Genomic DNA, 15,846 nt, shown 5'->3' with positions numbered 1-15,846 from the left:
TTTTTATACTCTATTTTCAAGTTAAAGTTTTTCAAAGGCGAAGTATGTTTACGCTAAATCAAGATATTTGGATGAGCAATCCACTAATTGCGTACTTCAACAGACACACAAGATCAGGAGCGCTACGCCAAACAAGAAAAGAAAATGCCAAGGGAAACAAGTTTGGTAACAATCATCGGTGAAGATAGTTACAAGAAATTACGGTCCTCAAGATGTCTTCTGGTCGGTGCTGGGGGCATAGGGTCTGAATTGTTAAAGGATATAATCTTGATGGAATTTGGTGAAATACATATTGTCGATTTGGACACCATTGACCTTTCGAACTTAAACAGGCAATTTCTTTTTAGACAAAAAGATATTAAACAACCGAAGTCTACCACAGCCGTAAAAGCAGTACAGCATTTCAATAACTCTAAGTTAGTGCCTTACCAAGGAAATGTTATGGACATTTCTACCTTCCCACTGCATTGGTTTGAGCAATTTGACATTATCTTCAATGCTCTTGATAACTTGGCCGCAAGACGGTATGTCAATAAAATATCACAGTTTCTATCACTGCCCTTAATAGAATCTGGAACAGCTGGATTTGATGGATACATGCAGCCTATTATCCCCGGGAAAACTGAGTGTTTTGAATGTACAAAGAAGGAAACACCAAAGACTTTTCCTGTGTGTACTATCAGGTCCACTCCTTCTCAGCCAATTCATTGCATTGTTTGGGCGAAAAACTTTCTATTTAACCAGCTATTTGCGTCAGAGACCTCTGGAAATGAAGATGATAACAACCAGGATTGGGGTACAGATGATGCTGAAGAAATTAAGCGCATTAAACAAGAAACTAATGAATTGTATGAATTGCAAAAAATTATCATATCAAGAGATGCATCCCGTATTCCAGAGATTCTTAATAAATTATTCATTCAGGATATAAATAAACTGCTAGCCATTGAAAATTTATGGAAAACGAGAACAAAGCCAGTACCATTATCAGACTCTCAAATAAATACTCCTACTAAAACAGCTCAGTCTGCCTCTAATTCTGTTGGCACAATACAGGAGCAAATTAGTAATTTCATTAATATTACACAAAAATTAATGGATCGCTATCCCAAAGAGCAAAATCATATTGAATTTGATAAAGATGATGCTGATACTTTGGAATTCGTCGCAACTGCTGCGAACATAAGGTCACACATATTCAATATTCCAATGAAGTCCGTATTTGACATCAAGCAAATTGCTGGTAACATTATCCCGGCTATTGCAACAACGAATGCTATCGTTGCCGGTGCATCGTCATTGATTTCACTGCGCGTTTTAAATCTTTTGAAATATGCCCCAACTACTAAGTATACTGATTTGAATATGGCTTTCACAGCAAAGGCAAGCAATCTATCCCAAAATCGTTATTTATCAAATCCGAAACTAGCCCCTCCAAATAAAAATTGCCCAGTTTGCTCTAAAGTTTGTAGAGGTGTTATTAAGTTATCCAGCGATTGTTTGAACAAAATGAAACTAAGTGATTTTGTAGTTTTAATACGCGAGAAGTACTCATATCCACAGGATATTTCGCTCCTGGACGCAAGTAATCAAAGGTTACTATTTGATTACGATTTCGAGGATTTGAACGATCGTACTTTATCGGAGATTAATCTTGGAAATGGTTCTATAATATTATTCTCCGACGAAGAAGGTGATACAATGATCCGCAAAGCCATAGAATTATTTCTTGATGTTGATGATGAACTCCCATGTAATACTTGCAGCTTACCGGACGTTGAAGTCCCATTAATAAAGGCCAACAATAGTCCTTCAAAAAATGAAGAAGAAGAAAAAAATGAAAAGGGTGCAGATGTAGTCGCAACTACGAACAGTCATGGGAAAGATGGTATCGTGATATTAGACGACGATGAAGGTGAGATCACCATCGATGCTGAACCGATCAATGGTTCAAAGAAGAGGCCAGTTGATACTGAGATTTCTGAGGCGCCCAGTAACAAAAGGACAAAGTTAGTTAATGAACCGACTAATTCTGATATTGTTGAATTAGACTAATAAATAAGAAAAGGTATCTATATATTTATTTAATCGTGGTTCGCAGTGTACGACATAAATGTTGCAGAGAAAATGCTTAATGATCATGATCCCTGTTATAGCTTATATGAAACAGCCAGTCATATAACATAGAAATTCATTATTGAAGAGTTACAAGCTGTAACATTTCTCTGGCATATTAACAACTTAAGAATTTTTATTCTTTTATTTTATACTGATTAGCATCGCTACAGAATAATTGTCCGTAATTTGTCCTCTTCATGATTTATGTTATATATGTTCCCTTTATGGTTATAAATCTTGAAAGGGGAATGATGTTTATTTGTTATTTATACAGAAGGCAAAGAAAAAGAAAGAAAACCGCCAACAGGTTTTTAAGGGAAATAACGAAAAAAAAAAAAATGAGGAAATTAAAAGGAAAGAAAAATGGTGTTATCAAGCCCTGTTAGCAGAGCCTGAACGGCTTGTTAGTCTTTGAAACCATGATTCCCTCTTGCGTGATCTTGAATTTCTTTCATCCCCATCATCTTCGGTTAATGGTAAAGCATTACTGCGCTCATTATTGCTATGAGTGTTACTTAGTAATTCTAATTGATCAGCGGAATTATCATTACCACTGGTCAGGATCATTGAAATAGGTCTAGTGTTAAAGGACGAATTGGTACTGTTTCCACTCAACGATCTGTTCATTCGAGGAATTGGCAGATAATGCTGTTTGGGCAAAGAACCTGAGTGTACGCTAGATGGAGACTGACCGTATGGATCAACATTTTCTTCTTCATAATCATCACCTTCAGCTTCAGTAGCAGTTAAGTCGCCATTGTCTCCTGTGTCACTCAAAATTCCCGGTTTATGTAACCACGGGAATAAACTCGTTCTTCTTTTATTACTAGCAATAACATCCGGAGGAACCGGAGTAGAACCAAACGATTTTGAGTGTGGTCTTCTTTGCTTCGGAGGCTTTAACATTTTTGAAGTCTGTAGGTCTGATGAGTTCTCCGGTATCGAAGTAGATATTGGCGATAACGTCGTATGGTCTAGTTTATTGTTATTGTCAATCGCCGGTGGGTTTTTATTGGAAGAAACTATTGGTGGCGAATCCGATGAGGTGATCTTTGGTATTTCTATAGGATCAGTTTTCTGTTTATCTCCATTATTTTTCTTATTTTCGGTTGACAACCGTTCCTGTTGTTCCCTTTTAGCCAACTTCAAAAGATGGGGTAATAGCTTGTACGAGTATTCAATCAAAAATTCCACTACTAGTCGGGATAACTCGTATTCTTTGGGGTCCATATCATGTTGAGGATGCGATAATATTGAAGGTTGGAAGATGGCCGCCAAGTTTCTACCAGACATTAGGTTAAACTGTGATTGCCTTGCAAAAAGACTCAGTAAATCGAGTAGGTATATAGTTAGCTGTTTCGTGTCATTTGATAAGGTAACAAAGAGCTCTTCATATTCCTTGATAGCTGCCCTTATATCGCGGGTCAGCCTTCTCTTATGACGTATTTTTCTTCGTCTTTTTTCTTCATCATCTTTAGCGTCCTCCTTTTCGATGTCACCATCATTAGCACCATCATCATTATAGTTCTGTCTACTTGATTTTACTGTTACATTATTTGTTTTATTCGCATTCGGATGAGAAACTTCGTGGGTCAACATATGCCTTAGGATTCTTGGTCTAGATCGTAGCGGGTTTCTGAATTGTTCATATAGGGATAAAGGTATTAGTGGTTCGGCCAAATTATTAAGGTATCTCCTCAGGAGCGATGCAACATCGTGCACTGTATATGTTTCCCAATCGTTGAATTTGGTACCATAATCAGGTGGCGACGAGAATATGTATTGAAGGGCTTTTACTCTTTTACCATTGCCCGCTATACGAAATATACCCGAGGTCTCCAATCCATTTGCTTTTAAGTATGCGCCGCACTTGGCTACCACGATGGGTATCCGACCAAAACTCACCAACTCACTTTGAACAATGACCTCTGCACTGGCGACGCTCAACGATTCTGCTAAAGTAACACCGAAAACCCTACCTGTGAAACCATTTCTATTAGATAAAAACATATCTCTGTAATTTTTGAACTCTGCGTGAGGCGATGTTCCGGAATTAGCGTTGTTATTGTTATTGTTCTGTTTCGCGGATTTGGAAAAGGATTTCCTATCTTTGGTTGGGGTATTATATGAATATGGTCTTGAAGATAATGGAGGCCGTTTTAAAGTAGTTGGTTGAGCATTCCTTGAAAGAGAAGTTGGTGATCTAGGGACTGTAATATTTTCGGATGACATACTCTTAGGGTTGTTTATGAACTGCTTCCAAAAACTTGGGACATGACCTTTAGAGGGAGAAACATTTTCAATTTTGGAGCCTTGTTTAAGAGTATTATTTGGCATTATAAAGATATTTTTAGTTTATCTTAGTGGTATTGAGAGGATGAAAGTAAGACCAAAGCAGGAATCAAATTGGAAGCTCGAAAGCAAACTTGTGAAGGCTAATTTCTCTGCCCCTCTACTTTAGAAAAAAATTGCTGTGAAATGAGAACGGCTTTTTGAACACTGCAATATAACTTTCTGGAGAAAATTTGTTCTGATAACTTTGTGATGCGTGAAAGCTTAAGAGATCAAAAATATGTGGAGTTTTCAAGTCACTAGTGAATAAAACCAGTGGAATGGGTAAAAAAATTTTTTGTAACGGGCCTGCTATTCTAGGAAACCTAACGAAGACTTTATCAATTTGTTTTTCCTCTTCTGAGATCGTCCGATCAAGCCTAACAGTTTCGCGAGTAAAAAGGATGATTTCTTCTAAATTTAGTATTAAAGTAATGAATGCGTACACCCTGCTTGAAGATGTTGTGCAATGTAGCTCAGTTTCTTCCGCGCCAGGCCACTAGTCTTGCTTTTTTCCTGTTTGTCAGCACCGGTTTCCCAACTGGGCTGTGTCATCGACAAGACAGAGATGGTGTTTTATAAAAGAGAAAGGAGACTGAGGAACGTCGTTTTAGGAAGACTAGGCGAGGTGAGCGAGAAAACTGATTTCCCCATATGGTAGGCTTTGTACCATATTGGGAAGGTGGCAGCCCTATTGGGAACGCGCTCCTTCCCTTTTGGGATATTGTCAGTAGGGTAATATGCTCGCCGCATGCCCGTAATAGATAGACTCAAACGATACTTTGTTGGTGGAAGGATGAATTACCCTATATAGTATTTAAATTAAGAAACATTACAATAAAAGAAAAAGGTAATGGTAACATCTCACAATAGAAGGTAATGAATACAGAGGGATGCAGGGGCCTCCTCTAGTTCTTGTTGAGTTGCACGTAGTTCCCAGGAAACACACCTTGCTGGCCATTGTATCTTCCTGTCCACCATTCGTTCACGTCCGGAGTACGCTGGACAATTTCTATAACTGCGCCGGCAGGGAAAGACAAATCACCAGCAGCTTGAGCTTGGTAGTCATACAATGCGGTAACAGTTTCAACGCCAGGAGCTGCCGCTACGGCCGCGGCTGGTGTGCCCGCAACAGGTGATGTTAGAGGATTAGAGTAGGCCGGTGGTGGTCCCTGTTGCTGCTGTGGTGATTGTTGGAAGCCTAGCCCAGTGAGCGGTGGAGATTGCGCAGCAGCATACTGTGGATAAGTACCCGGAACAGCGCCAGCAGCAGCACCAGCAGCAGTACCAACAGCAGCAGCAGTACCAACGGCGGCAGCAGTACCATACTGGGCAGCAGGTTGAGCGGCGTAACTTGGTGCTGCGGCACCATAACCGTATCCTGTAGGGGTTGGAGAAGTGGCAGTTGCTGGATCATACCCAGCACCATATCCGACACCGCTTGATGCGCCACTGACGGGTGAGCCTTCGGCGGTTGCTACACCATACTTCCTTCTGGTCATCTCCAATTTTGCCTTAGAGTAACCGAGTTTAAAGTGTGTAATAGTCAAGGCGTCCGTTTGTTCTTCCACATTGCCTTTCTTGGCAATGTACGACTCTACAATGTCACTGTTCAAATCAAAATATGGAATCTTCATGTCTTGAAGTCTATTATACAAAGTGTAAAAAATGTTCAATTGCATGAAATAAAATGAGACAAATAATGGTTTCACAAATTCAGCTTCCAAACTGAACAGTATTGGTAATTGAGTCTTTAGCAAGTCGTTATAGTAATCATATTCTTGTTGAGCCACTTCCACTTGAGCTTGTGCTTTATACAATCTTTCTTCGTCTTTGGCGGTTGGTTCCTTCTTCTTTTCATGCTTGTTATAAGTGTTTAGATGTCTATCTAAATCTAATTTTTTGTGATTTCTCTTGGTGGCCATTTTACGAATATAAGTAATAATCTTCAACAGTTCCTGGCATGGCGTAACAATTTTTTCTTCCACCAAAGCCAGATCCGGTTTCAATGTTTCCTGTAATTCTGCGACAATTGCCCTATACTGTTCACTTGCTTCAATACCTTGTGGGTTGTCCTCTGGTATGGTAGCGTTAGGGTCACTCATTTTACCACTGATAGGTTTGAAAATTTCCTCCATGGATTTGGCAAATCCAATTTGGTGTGTCAGCATTCCATTCACCGCAGTCGAGTATCTCTTCGATTCCTCACTTAATTTTTTTGTCTCCTGCTCCAATTCTTGAAAACGACGTTCTGCATCCTCGTAAACAGGATCCTCTGTCTGCTCACCCATCTTGAACTTTTGACGGAAGGACTGAGGAGCCCTACTAACAGCCTTGGTAAACCCTTTAAAACTCATGTGCACTTATTGGCTCCTTGATTCTTGGTGTTAAATGACCAGGTGAGCCTCACTTTACTTTATTCCTTAAAACAGGTTGTTAAACATCGACACTACAAAGCCCTCTCCTTTTTTTTTTCCGGTACCAATATTATCGCAACATCCGAACATCGGTCGGATTGATAATTTAGTCAGGTAGACTACCATAGCAACTGGAAGGTATACATAACAAAATTTCCATACGAAAGGAACTTCTTGAACTATATACAACCTTATATGTGCAACTGTAGCGTGCACTTATAGTCCATGGTCAAAAAGTATCTTTTCTCAGTAGAAAACAAAAGCGTACAGGCAAGCGACAGGAAAGTCAAAACTTGATAGAGGTATGTCTACAGATGAAAGTGAAGACGTTTATTCTGATCTGTATTCCATTATCTCCCAGGTAACATCCAATACTGCCAATGACATCGAGCAACTCCCATATGCTTTAACGTTCAAAACGTCGTTAATCTTCGTTGGTGCTACCATTGGTGGGCTTTTATTCGGCTATGATACTGGTGTTATATCAGGTGTTCTGCTTTCTTTAAAGCCCGAAGATCTATCTTTGGTAGTTTTAACGGATGTTCAGAAGGAGCTGATAACTTCCAGTACAAGCGTCGGATCATTTTTTGGCTCTATTCTGGCATTTCCTTTAGCAGATAGGTATGGAAGAAGAATTACTCTCGCAATCTGCTGTTCAATTTTTATCCTAGCTGCAATTGGAATGGCTATAGCAAGAACATTGACGTTTTTGATTTGTGGGAGATTGCTGGTTGGGATCGCTGTTGGAGTGTCTGCCCAGTGCGTCCCTCTATTTCTGAGTGAAATTTCACCTTCCAGAATCAGGGGTTTTATGTTGACATTGAACATTATTGCCATCACTGGAGGTCAATTGGTTTCCTATGTGATTGCGTCCCTTATGAAAGAGATTGATAATTCATGGAGATATTTGTTCGCACTTTCTGCTATTCCAGCTATTCTGTTCCTTTCAATACTGGATTTTATCCCTGAATCGCCACGATGGTCCATTTCCAAGGGAGACATTCTATATACCAGGGATTCTCTAAGAATGCTATATCCTACTGCATCTACATATCATGTGAATAGTAAAATTAAGCAGCTGATAATTGAACTCGATAAGTTACGACTATACGAAGATGCAAGTGAACCTTTACTAGTACAGTCCCAATCGGTTATTCGATACATGGATAGTTCAACCTCAGGAACTCTTAGCCCACCTAACATTAAAAGACTTTCCTCGAACACAGAAAGAACTAGCAACACAATGTCCTCCTCATCAGCATATCTATCGGCGTTGCGAGGCCCAGCTCCAAACGGTGCCCTGGCATCTAACAAAAAGAAAAGACACAGAATGGAGCCACGCACAATAAGAGCGTTAATAGTAGGTTGCATGTTAATGTTTTTCCAGCAAATCACTGGCTTTAATGCTTTTATGTACTATGCGGCAATAATATTTTCCAAATTTAATATAAAAAACCCTCTACTGCCTCCAATTTTGATTGCCTCAACGAACTTCATATTCACTTTTTTCGCCATGTACACCATGGACTCTTTGGGAAGAAGAGCCATTCTTTTGAGAACAATTTTGATTATGACTGTTGGGTTACTTCTTTGCAGTGTAGGTTTCGGTCATGACCAAGTCAATTTACTTTTAATTTCTGTTGTAATTTATGTTGCAGCATATGCTTCTGCGATGGGCAGCGTTCCATGGACCTGTGTGGAATTTCTCCCCTTGAACAGGAGATCATTTGGGGCATCATGTATAGCCTGCACAAATTGGTTGACCAATGCATTTGTTTCAATGACATATCTGAGCACTATTAACACCATTGGTGATGAAAATACAATGCTCATTTTTGCTTTTTTCACAGTTTGTGCCTGGTTTTTCGTATATTTTTGGTATCCAGAAGTCAAAGGTTTGTCACTGGAAGAGGTTGGAAGGGTTTTTGATAATGGAATTGATGTTCATTATGTCTTTCGTACCTACCATTGATGAGTTGTCAAGTGGCATCATAATGCATTGGGGCGGCTTTCAGATATGCTTCTGGTATATTTGTCCGTGAGAAATTAAGGCTTCTTTTCTTATATATGTATATATTAGTTAAAAGAATATCATCACTTTTTTCTTTATAAAACCTTGCAGGGATGACTATATTTCAAATTGCTAAAGTTTACCAAAAGCATCATATATCTTTTCTGAAAGAGATTTAGTAATTTTCTTCGCACCAGGTGCATCTCCCAGTACATTAAACATCAACAATTTAGCCTCTTCTTCCGAGGAGCACGTTTTATATGCCATTAGTATTTTATTCAGGGTAGGAAATATTTCTTGGATGGCTACTGCTTTTTCTAAAGATATACCTTTAACAAGCATTAAAACATGTATAGTTAGCTCACCAACCGTCTTTAGATCGCCTTTTCCCATTAGTTCTTGAAAGCATTCAAGATTATGACAGCATTCAATACCGCCTTTTCGTTCGAATTCTCGACGAAACTGTAGAAGCACCTTTTTATAATCGTCCTTGCTTTTAAGGTCACTTGGAAATATAACTATGAGATCTTTTTGAGAATAGTGATGAGAAATTACAGTATGCAACGCATGTATCTTTTCCACAGTTTCATCCGAATTGCAAGTTCTTATCATGGAGAATTTGTAATACACTAAAATGACCCAAAGCGCGGTCTTTAGGGCCTCATTCATATTTCCAATGTTGCCACTCATAGTCTCCTCAATGAGATAGTATTTGTGTTCACAGCCAGATTTCTCTAACCTATTTTTTTGCTCCATAAACCTGTTATCCCTTATACTTAAAGCTAAATCGTCTAGCCTTTTTCTTTCAACTATGGTGTTGAGCACACACTGCAACCCGGTATTTTTATTCTTGGCAACCCATATAATATCACCCAAAGCGAGTTGCCTTATCTCTGACTTCATACCTTTTCTTTCAAATGCCCTTGAAAAAAACTCACGATCAGATTGTGACTTTATTTCTCTGTGATCAATAATTGGGAAAACTTCGAAATCACCACTACACCACAATTCGTAACTTACTCCGTTGTACCTTCTCCTCTTTATTGTGCTTTTAGCCTTTAATGCGGAATCAGGTACTGTTTGATCATCAGAGACCTCTTCCAATTTATGAGAAGATATATTAGTTTGGCTATTCAGTCTATCATTTTTAAATACATTGTTCTGCAGCCTTTGCGGCGTGCTCAAATCTTGAAAAGTTATATCCAGCATGAATGAAGTGTTATTTATATCGCAGGGCTCTTCTTCCTTACCATATTCACCACGGAGGTCAGTCAGATTTGCTGTGAATTCACTACTTTCATTCCTGGTTACGGAATACTCGTTAGGTTCTTCATTTTCTTTTGGAAAAGAGATTCCGTCTGCCGTCTTTAAGCTCTTTGTTAGTTCTACACCTTCCTCTGTTAGCGAATACCGTTTTGGTCTACCTTCCTCAAGAACCAACGAATGTTTTTTAAGTGCAGCAATAGACGACCAAGCACCGTAGAATTCTTTTGTGGAGAAATTTGGAGTCATACAATGGTCACTGTATTTTCCTGCAACCTCGATGATTTGCTCTTTACTAACGCCTCGAGGAATGGCATTAAGCTCGAGTAAGGAAAGAAGGATAGCGTAGCCTCCAGATCTTTTTTTGGGTATATACTTCCTAGTTTTTCTCTTTTTAGTTCCCTTCTCTTCGGGAGCTTCATTCTTATCATTTTCGCATGAGTTTACTATGCTACGCAAAGCTGTAGTAGTCCTCTTTGGTGGTCTGGTGCTACTTGTCTGAGTTAAGGAAGGAGCCTCAACGGGAGATATGTGGTGAATTTTGCAATAGTTCCGTAATTTCGTATCTAATCTCTTTATTATTGTATTGCCAATTCCCTTAACTTTCTTTAGATCTGTAGGATAATAAAATGAACCTTCAGCATTTTGTAAATTCCTTTTTGCTTTTTCATAGGCTATTTTGAGTTGTTCTTGTTTAGGGGTTAATCCGTCAACTAATTCTTGTAACCATTCAATATATAGGTCTTTTAAGTTTGATGAGAGTTCCATGCTTTCATGCTAGGAATGTGTGTTCGTATCAATCCTTTGAAACTTTGTTTACGCCAATGTTGATGCCACTCTTAAAGGGCATTACCGCGATCGGTAAGAAAAGAAGTTGATGACGCGAATAGGCAAAGCAAGATAAATCATAGTAACTATTATACAGGGGAAGGCAGATATCTAATATGGAAATATGATTAAATATGAAATAACACTATAGATGGTAAGTATACGTGAGAATAAACTACAAAAAAGTCAAAAGGACATAAAAGGTGCCCAATACATTACGACAAAAACTGAAAAAGTTAAATAATTAAAAATTGTTTAACCATTCTTACAATTTGTCGTAATATTCTTGCCAGCCTGGAACTTCTTCCTTCATACCGTGTCTCTTACGAGCAGCAAGAACAATTTCACCAGCCTTAGAGGTTGGGTCCAATGGGTCAGAACCTAAAGTGGACCAATGGTCGAAAACCATTTGTGGGAAAGCTTGACCACCAGTAGCTTGTCTCAATTCACCAGTGAAACCGAAAGATTCGTTAACTGGCAAGTAGGCCTTGACGGTAAACAATGGAGTACCTGGTCTTTGTTCTTCAGAAACGACTTGACCTCTCTTCTTGTTTAAGACGGAGTAGATACCACCGACGGCTTGTTCTGGACATTGAATTTCGACCAAGAAAACTGGTTCTTGGATCTTTGGATCAGCCAACAAGAAACCAGCGTAAGTAGCTCTTCTCATGGTTGGGATGATTTGACCACCACCTCTGTGGATAGCATCGGCATGTAAAGTAACATCCAAAATGTTAACTCTGACAGATCTCATTTCTTCACCGAAAATTGGACCTTCCTTGGTAGCCCATTGGAAAGCAGCAACAACGGAATCCTTGATTTCGTGCAAGTATTGGACAGCCTTAGTTTGGTCAATAACCAAGTTTGGACCGTTACCGTCTGGACCGAAACACCAGATCTTTCTGGCATCGGTGACATCCCAACCGTAGTCGTCAGCCATGATTCTAGCTCTGGCCTTGAAATCATCTCTTGGGTTGATGATACCGTTTTCAATAGCCAAAGAGACTTCTTCGTCAATTGGTTCAGCCTTCAAGTAGATTCTGTTATGCTTGTTTGGAGACTTGGACAAAGCAGTTTGAGAAGATTCACTTTCAACAGTTTCTCTGTAAGCGACAACTGGTGGGGAGATCTTCAATGGAACACCAGCGTGGTCGTGTTCCAAATCTTGCAAACAAATTTCCAAATGCAATTCACCGGTACCAGCAACGATATGTTCACCGGATTCAGACATATAGGTCAAGACACATGGATCAGACTTGGACAATCTCTTCAAACCTTCGACCAATTTTGGTAAGTCGTTAGCGTTCTTGACTTCGACAGCGACTTGCACAACTGGAGAGACAGAGAATTTCATGACCTTCATGTTGTGAGCAGTTTCACTGGTGGTCAAAGTACCAGTCTTCAACAAGAATTGATCGATACCGACTAAACCGATAATGTTACCGGCTGGACAGTCATCGATTGGTTCGACAAATCTACCCATCATCAAAACAACTCTTTGAATGGCCTTGATGAACAAATCGTCCTTCTTACCTGGAACGTAGTTTGGACCTTGGATTCTGACCTTTTGACCGGACTTAACAGTACCGGCAAAAACTCTACCGAAGGCGTAGAATCTACCCTTATCAGAGGTTGGCACCATCTTGGAGACGTACAACATCAAATCAGCCTTTGGATCACAGTTCTTGATAGCAATACAGTTGGCATCGTCAGCTGGACCTTCGTATAATTGTTCAGCTCTGTAGGCTTGAGCAGTGACTGGAGATGGCAAGTGCAAGACAATCATTTCCAATAAGGCATCGGCAGCTGGCAAGAACTTTCTCATAACAACCTTCAACAAGGCCTTACCTTCCAAGTCCTTTTCGTCACCCTTCAAGACAATTTCCAACTTTTCTAGCAAAACTGGAATTTCATCTTTCTTGAAGTTCATGATAGCAGTGAATAATCTGAAGATTGGGTCCAAGATGAACATGTTGAAAGCTCTTTCCAATGGCTTACCTTCAGCATCAGTGTCCTTGTTGGTCCACTTCTTGGTCTTTGGGTTGAAGAAAGAGTCACCCCATAATCTGTCCATCATCTTGGCCTTGTCGACACCGAATTTCTTAGCATATCTGGTGGCGAATTGACGGATAGTGAAAGCCCAACCGTGCAAACCGGAACCGAAGGCAACGGTACCTCTGGCTGGGTAAACTTGGACATCACCCAAAACTTCATCGGCGTAGGTGGAAACGATGACGTTAACGGATTCAACAGTTCTGGCAAAGGTTTGGTATAAATCTTCCTTAGAAACTTGCAATTCCAACAAAGCTCTGTCGACCTTGTTGATAACAACAACAGGCTTGATTCTCTCACCCAAAGCTTGTCTCAAAACAGTTTCGGTTTGGACACAGACACCTTCAATGGTGTCGACGACAACCAAAGCACCGTCAGTGACACGTAAAGCGGCAGTAACTTCAGAGGAGAAGTCAACGTGACCTGGAGAGTCGATCAAGTTGATCAAGAAGGAGTTACCGTCGGTCTTTTGCTTGATTTCCTTGACATCTTCGTCAGACATTTCAGAGTATAGAGAAATAGCGGTAGACTTGATAGTGATACCTCTTTCTTGTTCATCCTTTCTGGTATCGGTGAAACGAGCTTCACCAGCCTTAGCAGCGGAAATAATACCGGCTCTTTGGACCAAGGAATCGGTCAAAGTGGACTTACCATGATCGACGTGAGCAATAACGGACATGTTACGCACATTGGTAACTTTGTCCATTAAAGAACGCATTTGGTCAACAGTGAAAGCAACCATCTTGCAATTATGTTATAGTTTGTGTTTGTGGTCTTTGAGTCTGAATGCTAAACACCAAAAGGGCAATCGTGAAATGTAAGAGAATAATATGTATAATCTAAGATATCAAGAATATATAGAAAAGAAGAATAAGCTCACAAAATGAAAAAAAACTTTTAAGAAAAAATTTTTTTCTCTCTTCGTTTTGCTCACTCCAAAAGCCTACTGCATTGTAATACCTGAAGAGAACAAACCATAACCTGGAGGACAACAGCCCAGTGTGCAGGGAGATCTGAGAAAGAAAGGAACCACACGAGAGACCCGAGAGGAAAGACCAAATCCCTTTCCCAAACTAGTTGTGTTTTTGTCAGGTTAATGCGTCTGTGTATTTCTCAGAACGCTTACGTTCCAGGTATTTCGCACCCATTTTGAATTCTCCATATCGTTTTGCACGGAAAACCCATTTATCATCTATTCTGTATATAACCACAATAGGCATCTCATTTCTTGCTTTGAAATAGTAGGTACTTTTGTACGTAATTCTTCTGGTAAAAAAAAAAGAAAAAAAAGGAAGGAATTTGGGTCTCAATTTTCACCCTTTTGTATAACAGTAGCATTCTTGCATGTAATCTCCAATATTTGGCTTGTGATTGCCATCTCTATACTTCGTCAGCCATTACCTTTTCCCCTCCCCTTCCCCTCCCCTCTCCTATTGCCGCACCGCCGGCTACAAACATAACTCCAACCATAATCTCACCGCAGCTGGCATATCCTCCGGTTTTCCCTCTCCATCGCCCATTGTGTGCCAGACAAAAGACGCCGAAAAAAACCGGAACTGCCGCCGCTGGTCCTGAGAAGAGCAAGAACCATACGGAAGAGTCTCAGCAGGCGCTGCTCCAACTTGGCACACGGCAGAACCTGCACTACAATAGCGTTAGGAAGAAGCATCATTTTTTTCTACTGTTTTTTTTTTTCTTGGGGAACCGCTCAGGGCCTAATGGAAACACCAATGGATTTGAGAATTTTAACGCTATTCACGATGACCGTGACTCAGAAGGAATATTTAAATAAAACAACTTTTTAGCAAATTGAATACTCATCGATGAGCTTCGCTTGATTGCCTAATATTCCCCCAGTTTTATAAACAGTTGGGTCACATATAACTGAATACATTCCCAGAAAGATTTAGTAAGAATAAAAAATAAAAATACTGGTTAAAATGACATCGTCTGCTTCTTCTCCACAGGATTTGGAAAAGGGTGTGAACACTCTAGAAAATATTGAGACGCTCCCCCAGCAGGGTTCGATTGCAGGCGTTTCGCAGGGCTTCCCTAATATTCAAGAGATATACTCCGACAGAGACTTCATTACTCTAGGATCCTCCACCTACAGGCGCAGAGATTTGCTCAATGCACTAGACAGAGGGGATGGGGAGGAAGGAAACTGTGCAAAGTATACTCCGCACCAGTTCGCTAATCCGGTTCCTTTGGGTCTCGCATCGTTTTCTCTGTCATGTCTAGTTCTGTCGCTAATTAATGCGAACGTTCGCGGCGTCACTGATGGTAAATGGGCGCTAAGTTTGTTTATGTTTTTTGGTGGTGCCATTGAATTGTTTGCCGGGTTATTGTGTTTTGTCATTGGGGACACATACGCCATGACTGTGTTCAGTTCTTTCGGCGGGTTCTGGATCTGCTACGGTTATGGGCTAACAGATACTGATAATTTGGTCAGCGGCTATACCGATCCCACAATGTTGAACAATGTCATTGGGTTCTTCCTTGCGGGCTGGACCGTTTTCACCTTCTTGATGTTGATGTGTACATTGAAGAGCACGTGGGGTTTGTTCTTACTATTGACGTTTTTGGATCTTACCTTCCTACTACTGTGTATCGGCACCTTCATTGACAACAACAATCTCAAAATGGCCGGTGGCTATTTTGGAATTTTAAGTAGTTGCTGCGGTTGGTATTCGCTATACTGTTCTGTGGTGAGTCCTTCAAATTCTTATTTAGCCTTCAGGGCGCACACAATGCCAAATGCTCCTTAAAGGGTATGAAATGAAAAACAAAACTTATAAAACATTAAAATGATTTAATAATAATGAT

General features: G+C 40.1%; 7 protein-coding genes across 7 annotated transcripts; 3 read left to right on the top strand and 4 right to left on the bottom strand.

Moving 5' to 3' along the window:
* Positions 1-144: 144 nt before the first annotated feature.
* Positions 145-2,055, top strand: UBA2 (E1 ubiquitin-activating protein UBA2; the record flags this gene model as incomplete). The annotated part of the gene is made up of 1 exon (NM_001180698.3): positions 145-2,055. The coding sequence occupies one exon, from the start codon at positions 145-147 to the stop codon at positions 2,053-2,055; it is 1,911 nt and encodes a 636-aa protein (NP_010678.3).
* Positions 2,056-2,490: 435 nt separating this feature from the next.
* Positions 2,491-4,455, bottom strand: SAC7 (GTPase-activating protein SAC7; the record flags this gene model as incomplete). Its single annotated transcript, NM_001180697.1, has 1 exon — positions 2,491-4,455. One exon carries the CDS (start codon positions 4,453-4,455, stop codon positions 2,491-2,493), a length of 1,965 nt encoding a protein of 654 aa, NP_010677.1.
* Positions 4,456-5,357: 902 nt separating this feature from the next.
* On the bottom strand, positions 5,358-6,806 carry RVS167 (amphiphysin; the record flags this gene model as incomplete). Its single annotated transcript, NM_001180696.1, has 1 exon — positions 5,358-6,806. One exon carries the CDS (start codon positions 6,804-6,806, stop codon positions 5,358-5,360), a length of 1,449 nt encoding a protein of 482 aa, NP_010676.1.
* A 364-nt stretch (positions 6,807-7,170) lies between these two features.
* On the top strand, positions 7,171-8,838 carry CIN10 (Cin10p; the record flags this gene model as incomplete). Its single annotated transcript, NM_001180695.3, has 1 exon — positions 7,171-8,838. One exon carries the CDS (start codon positions 7,171-7,173, stop codon positions 8,836-8,838), a length of 1,668 nt encoding a protein of 555 aa, NP_010675.3.
* Positions 8,839-9,009: 171 nt separating this feature from the next.
* On the bottom strand, positions 9,010-10,908 carry MUS81 (Mus81p; the record flags this gene model as incomplete). Its single annotated transcript, NM_001180694.3, has 1 exon — positions 9,010-10,908. One exon carries the CDS (start codon positions 10,906-10,908, stop codon positions 9,010-9,012), a length of 1,899 nt encoding a protein of 632 aa, NP_010674.3.
* Positions 10,909-11,233: 325 nt separating this feature from the next.
* EFT2 (elongation factor 2) lies at positions 11,234-13,762 on the bottom strand (the record flags this gene model as incomplete). The annotated part of the gene is made up of 1 exon (NM_001180693.1): positions 11,234-13,762. The coding sequence occupies one exon, from the start codon at positions 13,760-13,762 to the stop codon at positions 11,234-11,236; it is 2,529 nt and encodes an 842-aa protein (NP_010673.1).
* A 1,198-nt stretch (positions 13,763-14,960) lies between these two features.
* On the top strand, positions 14,961-15,788 carry ATO3 (putative ammonium permease ATO3; the record flags this gene model as incomplete). Its single annotated transcript, NM_001180692.1, has 1 exon — positions 14,961-15,788. The coding sequence occupies one exon, from the start codon at positions 14,961-14,963 to the stop codon at positions 15,786-15,788; it is 828 nt and encodes a 275-aa protein (NP_010672.1).
* Between the last annotated feature and the right edge of the window lie 58 nt (positions 15,789-15,846).

This window comes from Saccharomyces cerevisiae, chromosome IV (assembly GCF_000146045.2).
Source record: "Saccharomyces cerevisiae S288C chromosome IV, complete sequence".
Classification (NCBI taxonomy): Eukaryota; Fungi; Ascomycota; class Saccharomycetes; order Saccharomycetales; family Saccharomycetaceae; genus Saccharomyces; species Saccharomyces cerevisiae.
Note: the sequence above shows the minus strand (reverse complement) of the source record. Positions and strands in the feature narration are given on the sequence as shown.